This window comes from Telmatherina bonti (genome assembly GCF_933228915.1).
Source record: "Telmatherina bonti genome assembly, chromosome: 5".
Lineage (NCBI taxonomy): Eukaryota > Metazoa > Chordata > Actinopteri > Atheriniformes > Telmatherinidae > Telmatherina > Telmatherina bonti.
Window position 1 is genome coordinate 29167949 of NC_136623.1, and position 23106 is coordinate 29191054.

Sequence of the window (23106 nt, forward strand, 5' to 3'; positions counted from 1 at the left end):
TAATGCTATTATAGGAAAATGTGTGTGATAAAGCGTTTCCCAGAGGCTTACAGTGACAGGCAGTGTGTTATATTCTACACAGTGCATGCAACAGATATAAAGTCCTTTGTCATGATGTTGAAATGGAATAGAAACAGCACTGCTTCACATTCCAGTAAGGATGAGGACAACAACACTGAAACTTTTAACAGTGGATGCTGGATGCTCTAGGTGACCTGACTAGAGTTGTGTAGCAGCTGGGTCACTGTGACTTCTGACACAGTTGAAGGATTCATTGTGGTTCTTTATCTTGTTTCTGGAGCAGGACTAGCAGGCTAATGTGTGTTACCCGATTAGCACAGCTGCTATAAAACAGAAGATATCAGCTGATTGGTTAAATGAATGACAGTTATGATGATAAACATGCCAAGAAGACGGTTCCAACGTAATTTGTTAAAGGATGAGTCTTAAAAGAGAAACAGGAGGCAGAAATCAGAAAACAAAATGAGCAAAAACAAGAAAGACTAACATTAAATCAGTAGATGTCCTGCTGTATCATAGATTCTGCTGCAGTAAGCTGTATTTATATAAGGTACCAAGGTCTGTTACAACACCATGCATCATTGTCCTATCGTGGCTTCGCTGTGTATCCTGATATGGGTAACGATTCATCAGATTGATCCACATGCACACATCCCTGTGACCTTTGGAGGGCTCATGAGGTGATGATACCTGGTCATGTGACAGGTGTGACTAACAGCAAGTTAAAACAGACTGGAATAATATCAGGCTTAGAGTCTGTTTCTGTTCTCTTTCATCTCACCCTGTTTTCCTCTTACCTAAAATACAGCGGCCTATGATCCATAATGTGATTTGCTGTGTGACTGTTTTCAGTGTGTGATTGACAATAAGTGCTTCTTGACCGCACGCAGATGCTTACATAAATGTGGAGGGATTAAATTACGTATTTAATGTGGCAGGAAGAGAGTGATAGACAATATTTCAGTCTGCTGTAATATCCATGTCTCTAAAATATTCTTACATAACAGTTTGAGACAGCTCAACGGCTTCCCAGTGACAGCTGTTCTGCTTAAATATCTGCGCTATTATTCAGCTGTTGCGGCCAACCCAGATTAGATTTCTCGTCTTTCATTAATTGAATTTTTCTGCACAAATATTGTCTGAGAGCAGAAGTTCTTTGATAAATCTCTTCATGAAACAGAAATAGCAAGCAGCTGGTTTTATTCTGAGACTTGCAGGGGAGGGATGAGGAAGTAGGTTGGCTTATATTTAGCCCGATGATTTGCATGGCGTTCCAGCCACTCTGTTGATAGCAACCTCCAACATATTCGGCTCTTTCAGAGGCCTCCAAAACAAATGAGGCGAATGGATGGAGAAGCAATCAGGACAGAGAGCTGAGGTGAAAGTGAGGGCTATTTTTATTAAACAAGTGTGTTTGCTTCTCACCCTGCATGGATAATAGCTTTCAAATAGTGTTTGATTTATCGCTTTCTATCAATGTGTCAAAGGAAGAATCAGTCTTTTGAAGTTTGAACTTTATAAAACGGAGTGCATCTCGGTCAGCGAAGATACGCTGTCTTGGTAACGAATCCACTGCTGGTGTCTAAAAGAAAGTTAACAATGGTGCATCTGTTTCAGTTTGGCGTTTATTCATATAGCTGCTGTGTAAAACATTTAATACTATAAGGTACGGTGCTAAATATGTCAACAGGCGTGTAAAACTGTGCATGAGAGCTAGCATGGAAAAACAAGAAGTGTGTGAAGAGAGAATGTGACCAGAAAAGTAATGAGAAGTAAAACACTTGCCAGGAGCACTGAGTTCTGATGCTCCAGGTCTCCTTTGTCGTCCATGGCACTGCAAACATAGGACCATTGAGTGGACTTACTGAAGCGTGCAAGGCTGCACTGAGCTGGAATCAGTTTTCTAGACCAATTAAAGGAATTGTAACACTTAGGCAGAGACTAATGATCATAACCATTCATGAAGGATCGGGCCTCAAAGGTCTCAGTAGTTCAATATTATTGTACTGTACATGCAGCCATTACCTCGTCTCCTTAATGTGAGACAAATAAGTAAAAAGCTTCTAAATATTTCATATAAAACTGTATAAATGCATCTTTCAGTTTGCCACTCTGTCATGAAGTCCTAATAAAGAAAAAGGAAGCTGAATCGTGTTTGTTTTTACAAGAAACTCTCAGATATTTTCATGGATGAGAACACAGGATGGTTGACTTATTGAATTCTCGGAGTTGTTTCACCGATTACACCGTTTGTTTACGCTTAACCTCTCAGCTATAGCTGGACCATTGCACGACAGGATAAAGGTTATAAGCTTACCATAAGGAAGATGTCAGATTAAAAGCAAAACTTATATGGTACAATAAAATACAGCGCCGCTTTTAAAGTGGGAGAAAAAAGGAGGACAACTGGCTTTTAGGAATGACCTCAGAGTAAAATCTTAACATATTGAGCTGTTTCTGGAGGAAACTAGAGACCTCCCTTTTTAAAACTGGAAGAACTGGATAGCAGGTGAGTGGCCATTGTCTGCCTCATCTGGTTGGGGTGTGGATGCATTATGAGGTAACCTTTAAAAAGGACAGAAAAGCCTAATTTTCGTGTAGAAATCCACTTTTCTGCCATAGGTACGCTTGCATATCTAATAAATCTCCCATGATAATGCCGTCTGGGGGTTAAATGTGTTTAAAAACATTCATCTGTGAAGGTTTCTGTGTTTTGGCCCCTCCCTGGAAACAGGTGGTTGTCTTAGTGTTTGCCCTGCCCTGCCGTCACCATAGCAGGACTGTACCAAGCTGAGAGGGATTATAATTTGTTTTGTTTGCATTGCCATATAACAAACGTATTTCGCCTCCAGTCACCTTTTTATGGCTGCAGTTTCCTTTCTGAGCCATCCGCTGTGTTGAACACTTAAAGATTATGGGGTTAAAGATAAAAATGTTTATCTAATGATAGTTTACGCACAGCAGGTGAGGGGATTTAATCTGTTTTAACCCAGTTTTAGAACCTTAAAAAGCATATCATCAGTAGCATGCAACAGTGTGTGTGTGTGTGTGTGTGTGTGTGTGTGTTTGTGCCAGTCTACCCTGTGTTTGTGGTGAAGTAGAGCAGGACAGTCCCTGACCAGTCAGAGGAGAGAAGAGGAGGAGTCAAGCTATCTGCCTCACTGACCTGCCACACGGGACAAATGATACTCACACACACATTCATAAAGCCGATGCTACTTGACGAACACAGGACTTGATGGTCTTTTCCGATGGAGTGGTTTGAGAGGCATACGCTTCTCTACTCCTCTTTGGGACAATAAAATCGCTACGTGTGCACTTTTACTTTTTGTAGATTAAGACACACACCTGCAGAAGTCCTCGTGCACATAGCAGCCATGGTTTTCCTCATGTGGGATCTGTGGTGTACTGGGTAGCCGTTGTGCCGACGGGGAGGAAGGATGGCACTCTTTGTGTCTGGCGCTGAGGTTGAGCTGGAATTCTCTGATCAGCCCGATGAGGGGGAGGAATATACTTCTTTGCCCATTCATGAAAGCACAGAAAATGAGGAGGAGGAGGAGGAAGAAGAGGAGGAACTTTTCTTGTTCCCCAGAAATGGAAGGTGCAAACAGGAGGAGAGAGAAGAGATGGATGAAGTTCTGTGTGAAGGTAGTTGTGATCTGCTGATGTCTCTGTTGTGTAATTCTTCATGCTATCACTGAGACCTGCAGATTTCTCAAACTATTTTGACATTGTTGTTTTTTATGTTGTCTTTAAGTGGTGGTTCTGAGGAGGATTAATGAAAGCCGTGTGATAAGTTTGAAGGATATCATGTCTGCTGTGGGTTGTGTTCCTCTTGCTGGTGGCTGTGTTGGTGTATTAGGTGTCAGCATGTGCAGCATGGTTCATCTGCATACTCGCCTAACATGTTCAAATATGGGTTTGGCTTCTTTAATCTCGCTATTACTGCAGACTTGTGTATTCAATTCAAGTATGCTACAGATATTACTAGTATTTTATAAAATCTGTAAATACTCTTCTGTCATGGAGGAACAAATGATGGCTGTCAGACTTGTTGTTTTTAGAAACTTAGAAGTTTTTCTACAAGATTTGCATCTTGCTAGGACATATTTTACAGCAACATAATCTCAGATCCAATAGTGCAGGATAGGCAGAAATAAGGTTCAGCCTGTTGTTTTTTCAGTTACTGAGTTTGTTTAAAAAGAAATTTCTTCATGTGAGCGTGTATAATAATTCTGTTAACAGAATCCATCATTTCTGCTCATGATTGCTTTCGTATGAAGATTGTACATGAAATAAACTAGTTATTCATTTATCCAAAAAGGAAAATGCAGTCACTGGTACAGCTTGTTACATTTTAACAGTCTTACAGCAGTCTGGTTCAGTTATTGATTAAAAAAAGGAGACTTCTTGCCTTGCCGGGTTTGTTTCCGTGTGCCTGGTTTGTTGTGCTGCTGTCTCCTAACTCCAGGCTTCAGGCACGTTTTCCCTTTTTTTTTTTTTTTAGTGTATGAAGGTTTAATTAAATACCAAAACTAATTTTTACATCTCAGTCAGTGCTTACCTGTGCCATGTTTTGTGAGCTACATGTGTGCGGAATGAGACCAAATGTCTCTTTGCTGCTTTGATATTCTGCTTGTACCTAAAAGGAGAAGGAGTGAGTGAGTGATCCTGTTTTAAGTTACCTGGACTTTGCATTAAATGCCAAGAAAACATCCCGATCACCTTCCAACATCAGGTAACGCCCTCCTCTCCAGGTTACAGTTGCCTTCTCTAAGCTGTCTTCAGAACTCTGCTTTTACCAAAGTGGATTAATAAAGGTAATCTGTAAAAGTACTAATATTTCCTGTTGGCACAGAATCTTCCCTGACTTCAGCTATCTTCTCTGATCACATTGATTATTTGTCCTGGGTGGAGCATTCCTATGGAAACAAACCAGCATCCTGCACTTTGTTCAGTCAAGTTGACAATCTCAAGAGGTTAGATAGAAAATGAATACAAAAATGTTGTGACATTGTTTGCATATATATGTGTGTGTGTGTGTGTGTGTGTGTGTGTGTGTGTGTGTATATGTAAAAATGGACACAAGTGCATTAATGCAGTACATGTTTACTAGTCATCTCTTGCTGAATTGTTTCCACAGTATCAGTATAGCTCAACAGACAGGAGCAACCTGTTCTATGTGGATTATTTTGTGTCTTTATCATATTTGTGTCATTTATCTGAAAAGTTTGATGTAGTTATTGATGTCTCGAACCTTGTTTGACTCAAAATTCATTGTAATTCATAGTGTCTCACACAGAATAATGTATTAATCCACAGGACTGGTAGTGAAGCACAGATGGTTAACAAAACAATGCAAGAGTTATATTAAAACTACAAGAAAAATCAACAACAGGGTGATTCAAAGTGCTTTACTGAGACAATAAGACAGAAAATCAAAGCATAATTCAAAATAAGAGAGAAAGGAAGGGAAGAACATCAGATAAAAACTATTAAAAACATGACGTTAAAAAAAAAGTTTAAAAGAAGCTTTGAAATAAAAACGGTTTAAATGCAGCTGAGAAAAGGTGGGTCTTTACCTGGCAACTTAAAAATGAACATAATCCTGAGGTCAGAAAAACTTTGTGAAAACTAAAAGGAAAAAAATCCTCATCAATACATTTCTGGGCTGCTGTGGGAACCACAAGTTGTTTGTTAACATTTCAGTTTAACAAAAGAGAATTCAGGGTATCAATCCAGTAATAATACGTTCTCATATTATCAAAGGCTTCCAGTGTCAAATCTCCAGTACAAGCAGTTTTCCAGTCAACAACATTTAACCTGGACAAAGTGTTTTTAGCTGATCTGAGGCTTTCTGGGAGTTTTTCAGTCATTAATCTCTTTAGTGTATTTGACAAAATCCTGTACAGGGTCTCGGTCTCCTGGTGACATTGTAATATAAATTTGTGTGTCATCTGCATATTATGGCAACTAATGGTCATCTCACGTCCTCTGGTCATCTCACGCATCGATTACTGCAATTCCCTACTGGCAGGTCTGATTGCATGCTCTGTTAAACCTCTGCAGATGATCCAGAATGCCACATCGCATCTGATTTTCAACCAAACCAAACACTGACTTCCGGTTGCAGCACGCATCAAATTCAAAACCTTGCTTCTGGCTTACAAAACAATAACTCAAACGGCTCCCGTCTACCTTCACTCCCTAATGCAGGCCTACACTTCCTCTCGACAGCTCTCCACCAGTAAAAGACACCTCATGTTACCACCACAACATGGGACTAAATCACTAGCCAGACTCTTTTCCCCTGTTGTGCCACGATGGTGGAACTCTGTCCGCTCTGCAGAGTCCCTGTCTACTTTTAAGAGCAAGCTGAAGACTCAGCTATTCAAGGAGCGCTTCAACACTATAGCTGTATTTATTGGAAAGTTGGAGAACTTAGCCCAGTTCTTTGCAACAAACTTTATGATATTAATTCTTTGTATTGTAACGTAGGTGACATTATATGGTGGGAAGGGAGTAAACAAAAAAAAAACAAAAAACAAACAAAAAAAAACAAAACAAAAAAAAGCCTGTTGCACTTCATGCAAGGATCTGCATCCAAGTGGACAGTCCACTAGTATCTTCCTACGATGTCATCTACTGTTTAATTTTGTGCTTGTGTTGTTCTCACTCATATGTAAGTCGCTTTGGATAAAAGCGTCTGCTAAAGGACTGTAGAATAGAATAGAACTAATGTTGTTCCTTAAAATCGGTGCCAGTGGGAGCATGTAGATGTTCAGCAGAAGAGACCCCAGGATGGAGCCTTGGGGAACTTCACATGTAATTCTGTCTGCTCAGATGTGAAGTTACCGACTGGAACAAAGTAGTTCCTGTTTTCTAACAGGATCATACAAGGATGAAAATCTCTGGTTTGTGGCTGATTTTAGTCATCAGCTCTGTGGCTTCAGGGTGCTCTACGGTTTTGTCACTTTGATGTTGACTGGAAAACTGGATATACTGGAGATTTGACACTGGAAGATATTGATAATATGAGAACGTATTATGACTTGATACCCTGAATTCTCTTTTGTAAAATTGAAATCTTAACGAACAACTTTTTGTTCCTGCAGCAGCCTAGAAATGTATTGATATGATTTTTTTCCTTTTTAGTTTTTATTTTTTTATTTTATTTTCCTCACTTTTAGTTTTCACAAAGTTTTTCTGACCTCAGTATTATGTTCATTTTTAAGTTGCTTTTTTGTAATGAAGGAACCTTTCAGACTATCTGTACACATTACGACATGCATGTCTGGTTGTTATTGTTCTCCAAACATTTACGCTACAATGGACCCTGGGAAAACTTTACACCCACACTTCTAAACATTGAATTCTCTTCAATCAGAGTGCTGGATTTATAGATGTTGATGAACAAATGGGCAGATTTGGGGATGGTATGATTATTATCAAGGTATACAAATAAATTTTATTTTAATACTTATGTGAGTATTCGAGTGTGTGATTTAGATTTTAAACTGTAAATATCTTGCTGAAACAATTTCAACCTCAGTATATCTTTAAAGTTATTGACATTGCAGTATCCAAGGTCCGTTATCTGTGTCCTGTCATGGATTCTTGTAATTTTTTATTTTATTTTATTTTATTTATTCTGAGATTTTGAAAAGAAAAAAAATCAGTTTGTGTAAAAGCCCTTAAAATGACAAAGAAACCCCTGTATGTTGAAAAAAAAAAATCTATAGTCCCAAATAATTAAAGCGCTTTAATTGTGCTGGTGTAACACTGGTTCGGTGTTCCTGGAACATTTTCTTGTCGCCATGTTCAGAGACAAAAATCCATCCACTTAATACTGATGCAAAAAATACAACTTTAAGAGTGTGTTGGAGTTTTCCGTTTTCTAACTAGTTTGATGTTATTGTCAGGTGTGTTGCAGCAGGGAAACACACACATGCAGGACCAGAGTTGCCCAGCTCTAGAGTAACACCGACTTACAGTTATCAGACGCTCTTTGTTTGGGTGCAGATTAAATACTTTTTAAAACTTTTTTATGTATTAGTATTATTATACAAAGTTCTATCAGTAGTTCAATAGTTAAATTTGTCTTTTAGTTTGGTTCACAACCAGTGTTTGGGGAGGTTCAGCTAATTTTTTTAACGCTAACATGCTAAGCTTTAAGGGCAGAAATGGCAGCCATTAAATTTACTGAACCTTAGCAGGTCTGCAGGCCAATGTTCGCTCAAAGAGCCACCGTGCACACAGTGAGTACAACCCGACAGTGTAAACATGGATTTATGGTTCCCAGTGACGAGTGCAAAGACAGTAGTTGAAATTAAACTTTAAGTTTAAGCCACAAGCACATTGATGTTGCCTTTTTATTTAAGCAGACAAAATGCCTTTGTCCTGTCACTATGTTTCATTCATGTGGATTTAAACTTTCCTTGCTAGAAAAGGTTATTTAATAATGGATGATAATAATGGAAAATATGCTTGACTAACGCATAACCAGCTGAGACCTTGTCTTTGTTTCCAGCAGTCGCATCCTGCTTTTATGTGCGAGGATATGGAAATATGTGCTTTGCATTGGCCAGTTCTCTTTGCATTCTGTAAGGCCTCAGAGTCGGGACTCTTTTCCCTGCATGATTTTTTTTTTTCTTTAAATTGAAGATAAACATTGATGGGATCTGTTATGACCAAATTGCTCAGTTTTCTAAGGCACATTGTATTTTCCTCCAGACTGTATTCCGTGATTTTGTCTCTCTCCAGAGAATAGGGAGAAAGTTAAAAAATAGACTAAATCTGATATGTCCCCATGGGTGTTCTGTCTACCAGTGGATGTAATTTCTGGGGGAAAAAAAAGAAGAGGCTGCAAAAATGAGGCTACATAGCAAACTATATCTGTCAAATTGTTATTCAGTCTCTGGTTACATAATGAAAATAGAATAAAATATTAGAAATCAGCTTTTAAGTAGAAGTCAAAATAGTTCTGTATTACATGAATTAAACTTCTGGCTGCTGCAGATATTCTGCCGGAGACGCCACAAAATCAAAGCTTTTGTTTAATGGCTTTCTTCCTAAACAAACAGCTGTAAAGTTAAACTTTTAACTCTGACCAACATGTCTGTATTCGCCAAGTTATCTTTTCTGAATCACCAGGTAGGTCAGAGAGCTGGGTTGCTGTGTGTGGGCCAGTTTTAGGGGTGTGTATGTATGTGTAAGTATAGAAAGGGTGTGTTTTTCTTTTAGTTCTAAGTAACATGATTCATGAACTTGTGTCAGGGAGAGTTAAATGGAAAGGAGATAGCAGCAGGAACAACAGAAGATTGTTTGTCCTTCGTGTTCGTGAGCAGTTTAAAATACAGAGTTGCATAAATGTGCAATAAATACTTCCCAGGTATATCTGTGATAATGAGAAAAAAAAAAAAAGAAAAGAAATGGCAACACTTTCCTCATAACTCTAAACAAGTCAACACCTCCATAAAAATGGATCAACATCTTTTAAATACATCTGACCTCCTATAAAACAATGAGTTTTAGTTGCTGTTAAGTTTGTAGAATAAACCTGCAGTGGAAATGGTTCATATTTCTATGTTATATGATCGTTAAAGGTTTGCATGGCTGTGGATTTTACAGTTTTTCACCGGGTAAATTTGTTGCCATTGATCTATTTTGCATTAACACTTTTTTTCTGTCTCTTGCAGTGTTGTGTGCTGACAGAGTGGGCCAGATGACAAAGACCTACAGCGACATTGACGCTGTCACTCGACTGCTGGAAGAGGTGAGAGCACCGAGTGTAAACGTAGATTCCACACTGAGGACTTGAAAACGCTTTGGTTAGACGTCATTGTGCGATCGCAGGACACACAGGTCGCTGTGTTTAAGGCCTGAAGGAGGTCTGATGAAGTCTGTTCCTGGCAGCTGATAGTCAAATCTGAGCGATTTGCTTCAGCTGCTCGGCGGCAGAATAAAAAGCAGGATAACCTGCAGGTGAAGCTGAATGGCGTCTTTGTGAAATGAAGCATGAAAATCAGTAACAAGAACTTCATGCAGCTGTTATGTAAACATGACATTTAAAGGTGAGAACATTGTGTTTAGTGAGACTGGAAATGCTGTCATTTTTTTTCCTTTTAAATCCAGGAATCATGGCTAAACCGGTTGTTTTATACTGTCTAATAATGTTTACTCTGTTACATGTTACATTTGTTTCTTTTATCATTATTTGGCTTTTCCCCAAGTGTATTAAGTTTTTCAATTTTACAACAACAACAAAAAAAAAAAGTAATAGTCACAGTCAGTTATTACAAAAATTACTTAAATTATCACTTGACTTACATACAAACAAAAAAAAAAAAAAAAACCCCACCAAAATAAAATCCACAAGAGCAGCATAAAATGTAGTGCTTAAACTTATACAATTACAGTCCACATATTGTAGATCAAATGTTCATTAATTTCACCCCAGAGTATGGGGGAACGCTATAATTTCAATTTATCTAAAATTGGTTTCCATACATCAAAAAATTTTTGGGGGTTACCCGATATTTCAAATCTTAGCTTTTCAATGTGCAGTACTCCTACAAATTCTCTAAGCCAGGCTTCGAAATGAGGTGGGACATCTGCCTTCCATAATCTAAGAATGCACCTTTTAGCTATGACCATACCGTATGCAATCAGTGAAGTCACATCGTGACCCAATGATTGCAATACTTCTGAGAAGCCCAAAAGAGCCGTTTCAGGGTCAGGGATGATAGTGATTTTAAGCGCCTGGGAGAACCATTCAAATATTGAGACCCAAAAATTCCGAATCCTTGGGCAAAGCCAAAATTGATGTGCCAGTGTACTGTCCATTATCTTACACCTTTCACACAAAGGTGATGTTTGTGGAAAAAACTTATGTAGCTTCACTTTTGAATAATGCAATCTGAAAATTACTTTATACTGAATGGTCTGAAGTCTTGAGTTCACAGAACAATGATGAATGTCTCTCAGTGCTCTCTGCCAAACATCATCCCTGATTGAGATATTTAAATCTTCCTCCCATTTCTGTTTAATTGTCAGAGTAGGAAGAGAATATTTTTTTAAAAAGAATTTTACCAATGAAGAAACTAATTTTTTGGAGTCTGGAGGCCCCAGTAATATTTTAAAGAGATCATTTTCCGTAGGAAGGGAGTCAAATGTTGGAATATTTTGCCTAACATAGTTTCTTAATTGTAAAAACCTAAAAAAATGACTTTTAGGCAAGTTATATCTTGTTTGCAATTGCTCAAATGAGCTAAATTTTTTGTTAATATACAAATTTTTAATTGTGTCAATACCCTTCTGACTCCATTCCCTGAAAACAACATCTGTAAATGAAGTGGGGAAAGCATGATTGCGCCATACCGGAGTGTGTACAGCCGTATTTGGGAGTTCACAAAATTTTCGGATTTGCAACCATATTTTTTGAGAGTGCAATATAGTAAAATGTTCTCCCCTTCGAGAAGCCAAAGGCCTAGGGGATGAGAAAAGAATTGCACGGAGAGAAGTCTGAAACCACCGTATGCTCTATTGTCAGCCAAGGGGGAATATTATATGATGAAGAATCTTGATTTATTTGCCAGTATACCATAACTCTAACATTGGCGGCCCAATAATAGTGCAAGAAACAAGGTAGGCCTAGGCCACCGTGTTCCTTGGGTTGTCGCAAATGTTGTTTTGATATTCTGTGAGCCTTATAGCCCCATATGAAAGGTAGAATAACCGAGTCAATCAGCTTAAAATAAGATTTTGGGATATATACCGGGATATTCTGAAACAAATAAAGAAATCTCGGTAAAGAAACCATCTTAATAGTGTTTATTCTACCAATCAATGATAGAGGTAACGTTCTCCACTTTTCAACGTTTTCTTTAAGAGAGTTTAATCTTTTAGTAAAATTTTGTTTGAATAGAGAATTTGGATTTTTTTGTTATTGTAATTCCCAAATATTTAATTGTATCTGAAACTTTGAACTGAATTGAAGCTACAAATGCAGGATCCAACTCTGTTGTAAGTACCATAAGGTCACTCTTTTGCCAATTTATGGTATAACCGGACACCATCCCAAAATCATTTATCAATTTTAACAAAATGGGAATAGAATGCTCGGGGTCTGATATAAAAATGGCGACATCATCAGCATAGAGTGATATTTTGTGTTCAACTCTTCCGATTGTTATAGGTTTGATAAGTGGGTTTGCTCTGATGTTGATAGCCAGGGGCTCGATCGCCAGAGCAAATAATAACGGTGATAGTGGGCACCCTTGGCGGGTGCCTCTCTCCAGCGGGAACGGACGTGATCTGTCTTGATTAGTAACAACTGACGCAGATGGTTGTGCATAAACTAAGCGGACCCAGGACACAAAAGATTCTCCCAAACCATATTTTTCGAGCACCTTGAACAGATATCCCCACTCAACAATCATCATTTGGCTTTTAATGCTGCCTTATACAGACTTCTAATGCTGACTCAGCCCATTTTCTTTACTTTAATAAGCCTGTAATTATCGTTCATGCTGACTAATTTCCTCAATCAAGGTGCTTATAATTACACAACACAATTATAATATGTGTTTCTTTCTCCATCTTTGCTTTCATGTCATATTCCTTGTTGTTATTGAGGCATTTGAACCCTGCCTAGCTGCTTGGTCCCAACACTGTAACCAGTCTTACATTTTTTTTTTTTTTTAAATATGTCTGACAAAATCTTAAAAAATAGGGGGTTTGTTTGCAAATTATCATATTTTTGCAAATCAACTGTCTGGTTTTGCAGAAAGAGCGTGACTTGGAGTTAGCAGCTCGCATCGGACAGTCGCTGCTGAAGAAAAACAAAGCTCTCAGCGACAGAAATGAGCTGCTGGAGGAGCAAGTGGAGCACGTACGAGAGGAGGTCTGCAGCGTTTCTGTGTTTGAACGTTAATGTCATTTGTCGTGTTTACAGGTGATGCTGCCTTGATAAGTTCTGTAAATACAAATGTCACGTTTTGCACGCTGATCGCACCTCACAAGCAATTCAAAATTCTTTCCTTTGAGTATTGAGATTTTATTTTGGTTTCCACACGCACAGGTCTCTCAGCTTCGTCACGATCTGTCCATGAAGGATGAGTTGTTGCAGTTCTACACAAACGCTGCTGAGGAAAGTGAGGGGGAGTCGATCACCTCTTCACCGTGAGCTGCTTTTTTTATTCACTCCCCGCCCTCAGCCTTCATCGCTGTGCTCTTCATCACGTCACTACACAGCAATGCAGAATTCAACTCTGACATGAAAAAAATTACCAGATGATTAGAAAATGTGCTTGTATTTGTATTTAACCAATAAAAATTGAACAAATTTGAATGCAGACAGATTTTTAGTGATAATACAACTTTGTTATCCGGTGTGTTTTACAGCATACGACCAACTGAACCTAATGTGTTGGCCCCAGCTCTTTTCCCCTTGGACTCCTTACAGAAGAAACTCAAAGACTTGGAAGAAGAAAACAAGTCGCTGCGATCTGCGGTACACACACACACACACACACACACACACACACAAGCAAAATCCTGTAAATTTCACCCTTAACATGATGTTGTATTGATTGTTACTCTGTGCTTATATGTTTGCTGAATCCAGGCAACTCATCTGGAGACCGAAACTATAAACTATGAGGAAAAGGAGCAGCAGCTTGTCAACGACTGTGTGAAAGAGCTGCGTGAGTTTTCACCTCATTTAAAACTCAGCTTGTCACTGTGCGCTTGAAGCGGTGCAGCTGTAAACTACCAGCATTCATCTCTGCAACACCACTGCTATCGTTTCCAGGTGATGCCAACCTGCAGATTTCCTCTCTGGCTGAAGAGCTGGCCAAGAAAACAGAGGATGCCTCCAGGCAGCAGGAGGAAATCACACACCTCCTCTCTCAGATTGTAGACCTCCAGAAAAAGGCCAAGCTTGTATGAAGCCGAAGTATTTCTTACCAAACTTTCTAAAAGCAGAAAAAAAAAAACCTTCGGATGCAGCATATTTCACAGCTGCTGACCTGCGTTGTCCTTGATGTTTATAGTATGCTGTGGAGAATGAAGAGCTGACGCAGCATTTGGGTGCAGCCAAAGATGCCCAGCGACAACTCACTGCTGAGGTAACACAATCCATGACCTGCTAACTACCAAATCTCTGTATATAATAACTACAGATACAGTAGATAGAATTCTCAAACTCTGCCGGAGGAGAAAATGTTAAAAACCTCCATGTTAAACACTGAGTCTCTTTCTTCTGGCTTCGTTCAGTTGCGCGAGTTGCAAGACAAGTACGCCGAGTGTATGGAGATGCTCCACGAAGCTCAGGAGGAGCTGAAAAACCTGCGGAATAAGAGTCTGCCCCTCAACACCCCCAGGCGTTTCCATTCCCTGGGCCTGTTTCCGATGGTCAGTGGGAAACGTTTTACAGCTTTTCAGCTCTGCAGCCCTCCCTGTACACAGACTGCTCTTATGCGCCACAGTCTCTCCGTCAGCACAACAACAACACAATCAGCTGTCGTGTTTTTCATCTCAGGACTCCCTGGCGGCAGAAATAGAGGGCACCATGAGGAAGGAGCTTCAGATGGATGATCCTGATGTGGAAGAGCAGAGGTGCTTTCAGCTTTAGAAGCTAGAAGTTTTTCCATAGAAAATATAGATAATAAGTGATATTATGAATTCATTTCTATCCATTATTTTCATCTTTATTGGGTCATAACTCATATTTCCTCAGACTCCACCCAAAGCGAGTGTTCCAGACGGTGAAAAACCTCAACCTGATGCGCCAGCAGCGTTCTTCTGCAGCCCCCTCCCCTCTCAACATCCCAGGCTCCAATCAGACCTCATGCTTCACCTCAGGGCGCTCCAGCAGGGTGGGCACGCCTCGCTCCAACTCCATTTACGGTAGCGAGGTGGGAAGTGGGATCTTCCTGGACAACAGGACGAGCAGCATCATGGAGAGTCCAGATGATGGGTATACAGCTTCAACCCTGGATTCAGCTCGTGTTTGTTGTCACTTTGTTTGATGTAAAATGGCAGCAAATCATCACCAAAGCGTATTTTCATCAATTAAATTCAGGCTCTCAAATTTTAAGCATGAATAAGAAAAGAAATAATTCTTTAAAGTGATTTTTGTTTGCCTTCTTGCATTTTATTTCCTTTTCATTTATTTTCTTCCTCTCTTTGTCTCCATCTTCAGGTCAGAGGACTCTAACAAGCGCCCCCCGGGTACTCCCGGGACTCCGGGCAGCAGGGACCTGGAGGCAGCCTTGCGCCGCCTGTCCCTCCGCCGTGACAACTACCTCTCAGAAAAGCGCTTCTTCGAAGAGGAGAGGGAGAGGAAGCTGGCTTACCTTGCCAAAGAGGAAGAAAAAGGAGGCGGGGAGGACAGCGGAGGCCCAGGGACCCCAACAGAGAGCCTTTTGTCACTGTGCTCACATCCCTCCATCGGAAGTGTCTGGTCAGGATACTCGTTCACTGCGAGGTCCTACCTGCCAGAGAAGCTGCAGATTGTAAAGCCACTAGAAGGTGATTATTCTTTTCAGAGCCACAAGTCCACTGATCCTCCCCAGGATGAGAAAGTGAATGACAACGTGGCTTTCCAGAAGGTCACGCAAAGTGAAAATGAGATTTTAAATAGCAAACATCAGATTCAGATCCTGGGAGACAAATCCAGCAGCATTCTTCCAAACACTCCTGAGAGCTTCACTCAAATCTGGCAGACCCTGATCCAAACCCCTCAGCGCCAAAATCAATACCTACTTCTTCAAAACCAAAACCAGTCCGGAATCTTTCCGACTTCCTCCATGGATGTCGACAAGCTGCGGATGCGCTCCAGTTTGTCGGAGCTCCGCAGCCTGTCCAGTTCACAGAATCCCCTCAGAGCCCCGCTAGCTTTAGCTGCAGGCCTGCTGCAGGTCTTAGACCAGCAGAAAGGGAGTTTCAATCTTCAGCACTCCTTTTATTTCAGGCACACACAGCCGCGCTGCTGGTTCGAAATATAAACCACTCAGCCCAATGTCTGTGTGGTAGTGTTGTGATGTTTGGAGGCATAGGGCCCATCAAAAACGGGATTTATTACCTATAACTTCTAGGTTTAGCTTTACAACTTGTCTTAGGATTTACTTATCAGATTTATCTGACTCTGATTATCTTAGTAAATTCATACCTTTGTTATGCTGTTATAGGATCATTATTTAATGCTATTTGAACATTTTTCTTCCCTCATGAACTGAGGAGTTTAAAGTTGGATTATAGACAATAATTGTTAAATTTAATGACAACCAAAAATAACTCAAAACATTTTTTTTCATGTTGTTTAATAGCCTTATATGGGATTTAACCTTTTACCTGTTTTAAAACTTAACCTTTTAATAACATAACACTCCAAAAATGCATTATTTGACATTTACTGTTTTGTGGCGCCACCTAGTGTCTAGAAGTTAGACCTGCAACTTTGTGCATACATTTCTGAAAGCAAATAAAATCCTTTGTAAAAAGTAAAGATAAACAATTTGATTAAACAAAAAAGGAAGAAAAGCCATAATATAATTTTAAACAATTATATATTTAGCTTTTTTGGGCTAAATATAAAAGTGGGTAGAATAGTTTAAATACCTGCTTTGTTGGTTTGATATGAGGAGGAATGTAGTATTGTCATATTTTACATAACTTCTCATGCTTTAATAAGTTTACATTATTTGTATTCCATCTGTTAATAACTAAGGTATTCATATATTTTGACAGCAGTTCAGACTGCTGTTGGCTTTCAGAGTAGCTTCATTGGTGCCATAACACTGCCTGTACTGTTCACCCTCATTACTTCTCATTTGTTGGCCTTTCTTTTCTTTTCAGTTCCTTTCTTTGCACTTTATTTCCTTTTCTGTTCAACTTGTGCATTTTCTTTGTTGCTGAACTCCTGAATAAAATCTTACTAATTTCCCCTCCTTCCCTATCTCTTATTTTTCTGGTGTTTATGTGACTTATTTTACTGACATCTTCTATCATCCGTCATGAGAAAACAACCAGGGAAACTATTTTTTGAGGAATATACTACCTGATTGATCATGTCATCCAACTTTAATCATATAAGAACACATCTTTGTCTGTTAGTGTGTGCACAGATTTCTACTATCAGGTTTACTGTATTCTTATAGTAAATTACCCAAATTCTCTTTTTAACACACTGAATCATAGAAATGGCATTTTGGGGGGCAAACATAGACATCTGTGTGTCTACATGCAGTGGTGGTCCCTAAACGCAGCATGATGCGGTAAATGATCTTCTGGAAAGCAGCCTTAATGTCCTGATCTGATCCAGATTCTGGGTTGTGGGTGAAGCATGTGATTACTGTCTATCTGTTGTGTAAGTAGCGTGCTCACAGGGACACACATGTTAAAGAATTGCCATAAATTGGTGGAAGCATTTCTTTTTTTTGTTTTTTTTTGTTGGTGATTTTACAAACACAAAAATAATTTTTTCCACCATCGACATGGTATTTTAAGAGCATTTTGGTTTTGTCTTACCAAACATTCTTACAGTGTAAATTTACAGAACAACATGGAAACTGTGGGAACCTTGGTCTGTGTGACGCACGCTGGGGGGAGCAAGTGGAAACGTGAACTTGTGTAACATGAGGTTGTGTTTTTCTCCAGGTTCTGCCACACTCCATGCATGGCAGCAGTTGGCTCAACCCCACATGGGCGCGCTGCTGGATCACCGGCCTGGTGTGGTCACAAAGGGCTTCCGCAGACTGGCACACGACCAGCAACAGGAGCAGGAAGACAGCTGGCAACTGGACCAACCAGAGGAGGACGAAGTGTCATGTGACTCATTTACAGGCTTTCCAGGAGAGAGTTTTGTCCAAATGGGTCCGCCTCACGCTACCTCCACCCCGTCTGTCTGCCGCAACAGAACAGCCGACACCGAGGACTACGGCCAGTCAGAAGGGCTGAATGGAGCCATTTGTGGCGCGAAAGACGCAGTTCAGGGAATAGATGGACATGTAACAAACATGCCTCCTCACCTCTCCAGCCCTTCCCCTCCTTCTCCTCTCCCCTCTTCCTCAGAGATCAACGGGCATGTGGACCTTAAGGAGCTCCAAGCTTTCCAGCCCGCCACTGTGGACCGCATGTCTGGTGAGGGAGCCTCTTAGCTGGAATCACAGCTCTGCATCCATCCTCAAATTCCTAGTTTTCACTGGAGCGTGGGGGGAAAAGGAGTGATGCAAAGAGGAGGAAGGGTGGGGAGGGTGAGGGAACTGGGGAAGGCATTCACTGGACATCTTACAGTCATAATGTGACACCCCTTCACCCCACATTAATGTGCACATCCAGCAGACCCACCCGCCCCAGGAGCAGTCCACAGCAGTCAACCTCCATCAAGACAGAGTACTTTTTTTTTTTTTATTATTATTATTAATATTATTCTATGGTTTAATCCATCTTCATTTCTCAATTTCTACTTTTTATTCAGTCACTTTGCTTTTCTTTCCATTTGCATTTTTCCCTCAGTCGTCAGCAATGCTTCACCTCTCATTCATTCATTTTCTACACCGCTTATTCCAGTTCAGGGCTGGAGGCAGGAATCTATCCCAGCAATCACCAGGCAAGAGGCGGGGTACACCCTGGACAGGTCGCCGGTCCATCACGGGGCCCCCTCTTAATCATAACCATCTAAAAGAAATCACTTTCAGCTGCATTTTATAAACACACTCTGAGCAACGTATCCTTTAAACTAGTTATTTATCATTAACTGATCATAAAAATATGGTAATAAGTTAAGTGAAACAACACTGCTACTGGGAATATAGACCCAGTTCCTACTAGTTTCTACTAACACACTGCATATGTCTATATCAGGTGTTATTAGCGCAGCTGTTCAAGTCACATGAAGCCATGACGTCCATGGCTGGTTAATATTGGCGCTGACCTAGTAGCTGCAGTGTAAGGTCACTTTTACACACACACACACACACACACACACACACACACACACACACACACACACACACACACACACACACACACACTACTATTACTTAGTGCAGATATTACTGTACTGAGTTCCTTAAATCAGTGTTATCATGTGTGTGTTATAGCTCATAGCTTGCATACAGAATTATTAAAGTCACTCGTGTTTAATGACGTTTAATTCAGTTTTTACTGAAGTGGCCTTCAGGCTTGATTCATTGTAACACAATCAACAGATTCTGTTGTTGACATTTGATGAAACGTCATGAAAAAGTGTAAAAACTTAACTTGATTAGCTCCAGAATGATTTTTTTTCTTAATGTCTGGTGCTTTCAGCTTTGGGTGGAAACTATAACTGCTTCCTATTTTTCCCCACTTTATCATGTGCTGAGCTTTTGCAACATGGTGTTGGGTAGATTTTATGTCAATCCTAACAGCCTTCTGTCCTCTTCTCCTCCCCCTGCTTGTCTTGTCTAGTTCATTTCCCAGGGAAGTGTATGCCCCACACTAGCTCCACATACACCTTCACCACCTGCAGGATCCTCCACCCCTCTGATCAGCTGACCTCCGTGTCCCCCAGGTAACACCACATCCTAAATCACTTACTGTTGATTGATTTTACATTGTTATCTTGGTTTGTACCCTGGATACATGAAAGTGCAGTAATGAGGGCATAATGAGGAGCTAGCAGCAACAACCTGCAACAGCAGCTGGTGTTAACTGCTGCTGTAAAACCATTCTAAAAAGATTTCGGCATCACTGAATTAAGCTCACGCGCTCTCTGTCCCTGCTCTGTGATTGGCTTGGCAGGTCATGTGATGAGGAAGAAGAACGTGAGTTATATCATGTGGTTATTATGGCTGAAGTAGAGCAGACTCATTGAGTGCACGTACTGGTGTGCACATGGGTGAGAAAGCGCATGCTGGTGCATTTTTGCAGATTTTTGGTGTGTGAATGAGAATAACGTCAAGACTTTGTTCTAACTCTGAGTTTAACTCTGCTGGTTTCCTGTCAGTCTGTCTCTAATGGCCCGATGTCTCGAAGCCGCCGCTGCACATACAGATGTCAGTTCGTGGCACAATGAGCTCCTTCAGACTGCTACTCATTCTTAATGTACAGCAGTCTGCTACTGTAACTAAAACACACATCTTGTGGTGAAAGTATCAAAAACTCAGTCATGCAGCCTGAGTCAGTCTGGAAGAAAGAAAATAGCTGCTTCAGAGCACCAGACTCTAAAAGGTCCCACTTTGCCGTTTGAGCCAAGCAGCGGATGAAAGTTGTGTGATGGTGCCAAATGACTAAAAAAAAACAAACTCAAAACCTTAATGCACAAAAGAAGCCAAAAGATCAGTTTTTCTTCGTTTATTTATTTTGCACTTAGATTGCTAATTTTTTATCACTATATTTTTGTTGGATATTTCAGAATATTAAGATTTAAATGCTGTTGGTATCATTTTAGAATAAATTTTTCCATCAGTGATCACAAGCTATCCTGACTGAGACAGACCAAACCGGCCCAAACCATGACACTACCCCCTCCATGTTTTACAGGATTATTCTCATGGCAGATAATGTTTTACCTTTCTCCAAATATCTTGCTGCCCATTTAAACTAAAATGTTTAACACATTTTCTGCAGCCTGCTCACTTGTACACATGACTTTCACCAGAGGTAGAGAGGAGGCTTAGTCTCTGCAGCCCTGCTGTGAACACTATCGTTGTTCAGTATGATGGAGGCTTGCTGTGGGGTCATTTCGTACCTCACATACAGGTATCTTTCTTTGAGGGGTCGTTGTTGGCAAACCACTCCTGGGTAGGATAATAAGGATCATGATCATCCCACAACTGTGGAACAAATAAGTCCAACACTATACAGAGGTTTTTGTAAACTTTTCTGAGCTGATGAGCATCGGCTGCCATGTTTCTGCGCTCTTTAAAAATCTCATTTGTTCCTGAGACATTCTGTGAAGCTCGAACAATCCCTGTTGTTCACATGAAACAGGGGGCCCACCCACAGCTCATCTTCATCTCCCTGACTGATAACACTTTCATTTCTCCTGCAGATCAGCTGTTTGTCTGAGAAGTTTGCATACTTCATCCAATAGTTCGAACATTTCATCTCGCTTGTGTTAGTGAACCATCTTAATCTACTTTTAGGATTTCTGTTCAAGTCCAAAGTTTAAAAAAAAAAAACCTCATCTTTCTACCACGTAGCTCATAATGAAGCTACTGTGTTTGACGCGTCTGCAGCCTTGATGCGCCTGACTGCAGCTGAATTCTGAGGTTTACTTGATGCATGATGAGTGATGGTGTCTCTTAGTTTTAACTGTTCCTTCTGCACCGTTTTAACATACTAATCAATGTCTGTTCATCTGTTTCTGAACCCATCCTGCTATTCATTCTCCTCTTGCACCCAACCCCCCCCTTCCTCTCCTCTTTTTCTGTTTTGTTCCCCCCCCCCCCCCCCCCCCCCCCCCCCTTCTTCAGCTCAGCAACAGCTGCTTCTCAGAGCAGCACCAGGATCAGCACACCTACCCACGCTCCCTCCCCTATACCTTTCTCAGCGCCGCCTACACCTTCTTACACCCCCTGCTGCACCCCACGCCGCCTCTCTGTGTCCCTCTCCCTCGCTGAGTCCTCCACCAACCTGAGGGACTCCACCAAGACCACCAGCACCTCTCTGGGGCTGGCGCGCCTGCTGCTTGAGCGTGGCATTTCTGCCTCGGTGTACAACCCACGCAGCTGGGACCGAGGGCTGGGCGTCTGTGGAGCTTCATCAGTCGTGGAGGAAGAGCAGACGCAAAGTTGCACCGGCAGAGCAGGTGAACACGAAGCCAGACAGTCACTGAAGCGGCCAGATTCTCTCTTCCTCCAGCCATCAACGCCACCCAGCTCGCCATGCTCCAGATTTGCCTCGTCCACCACAGCATGTCCCTTGTTTCAGTTCAGCCCTCCGAATGAAGACCCACCATATTACAACGCCTTTCTCGCCTCCAAACCAGCTCGCACCATCCTGAGGGAGGTGCTGGGGGATTTGGAGGATTTGGAACAAGGCGAGCAGACGGACGACGATGACGACGACGACGACGACGGCCAAACGGAGATGACGAACCTCGGACTTGTTGACAAACTCAAACGTTTCCGCACACTTTCCCCTCTCTCGGCCTCAGGTTCATCTGGGAGTACTCTGTTAGCCCCTTTTGGCTCAACTGGACTGGGAAGCAGCACGCTGGGTGGGGGGCTTCCAGGTTTGAATGCAGGACTGAGGAGAAACCGAAGCTATCCAGCTGTGGTGGGGGCCAGTATGGCGATGAAAGATCCAGGGGGTCCTCCCTGTACACTCCTTCCACACCCAATCCAAACTTCACACACACAACACACAGCACACACACAGGAAAAGAGCAAAAGGCAAACCAATCACAAACTGGTTACAAAGACCATCCACGTCCCACAGACTCTACACGCACTGGAAACAGTCACACCACAGACAATAGTCCAGAGACACACACACAGGCCAGACAGCGAATCTCAGGATTCAACAAGACACGACCGACGCAACGATGATGGAAGAGAAACATAGAAGGGAAGACTCGCGTTCCAACCTGCAGGTTCATGCATACAACCTCTGACAAACACATTTATCATTAAAAAAAAAACCAAATACAGTATTTAACTGCACAGCTATTGCACCATAACTACACAGACTGACTGAAACAGTGACTCCTCGTCCCAAACCATCAGTCTGAGGGATGATAACCGCATCGAAAAGTGGAGCGATGGATCAAACCAGATGTGGCTGAAATTATTACACTGTGTCGTACATGTACACTGTCAAGACAGAATAACCAAGATGGAGTATGTTGCCTTCCTCTGTGTCCGTTTTTAACCACATATTGTACTGTATATGCAAAATAATGTGGCATATAGTATAATATTAAAGGCCCCAATCTGGTGTTTGCATCGCAGAACTTTATTTTCCCAACAATTAGAAAACTTGGAAAGAAATCAGGGCCCTGCATTATATACCAGGACTGCACAATTACACCTAGCCGACACTAGATGTTCAGAAAGCGCCGTGTAATTTATTGTTGTGGCTATTTTCTATCAG

At 41.1% G+C, this 23106-nt stretch overlaps 1 protein-coding gene across 5 annotated transcripts in view; it reads left to right on the plus strand.

Moving 5' to 3' along the window:
- Positions 1-22693, plus strand: part of trak1a (trafficking protein, kinesin binding 1a) — a 33104-nt gene extending 10411 nt beyond the window's left edge. For 2 of the 5 annotated variants that reach the window (XM_079240607.1, XM_079240604.1), the window contains exons 3-17: positions 9720-9796; positions 12809-12925; positions 13103-13203; positions 13426-13534; positions 13649-13727; positions 13835-13965; positions 14076-14150; positions 14299-14436; positions 14564-14640; positions 14762-15001; positions 15227-15555; positions 17683-18165; positions 19477-19579; positions 19810-19832; positions 21486-21796. In XM_079240607.1, coding sequence (XP_079096733.1) covers positions 9746-9796; positions 12809-12925; positions 13103-13203; positions 13426-13534; positions 13649-13727; positions 13835-13965; positions 14076-14150; positions 14299-14436; positions 14564-14640; positions 14762-15001; positions 15227-15555; positions 17683-18165; positions 19477-19579; positions 19810-19832; positions 21486-21649 — 2220 coding nt within the window. In that variant the 5' untranslated portion in view covers positions 9720-9745 and the 3' untranslated portion in view covers positions 21650-21796. Of the gene's footprint in view, positions 1-9719; positions 9797-12808; positions 12926-13102; positions 13204-13425; positions 13535-13648; positions 13728-13834; positions 13966-14075; positions 14151-14298; positions 14437-14563; positions 14641-14761; positions 15002-15226; positions 15556-17682; positions 18166-19476; positions 19580-19809; positions 21451-21485 lie in introns of those variants that run through there. The other 3 variants (XM_079240606.1, XM_079240608.1, XM_079240605.1) reach the window with 3 other exon arrangements.
- Positions 22694-23106: the final 413 nt, after the last annotated feature.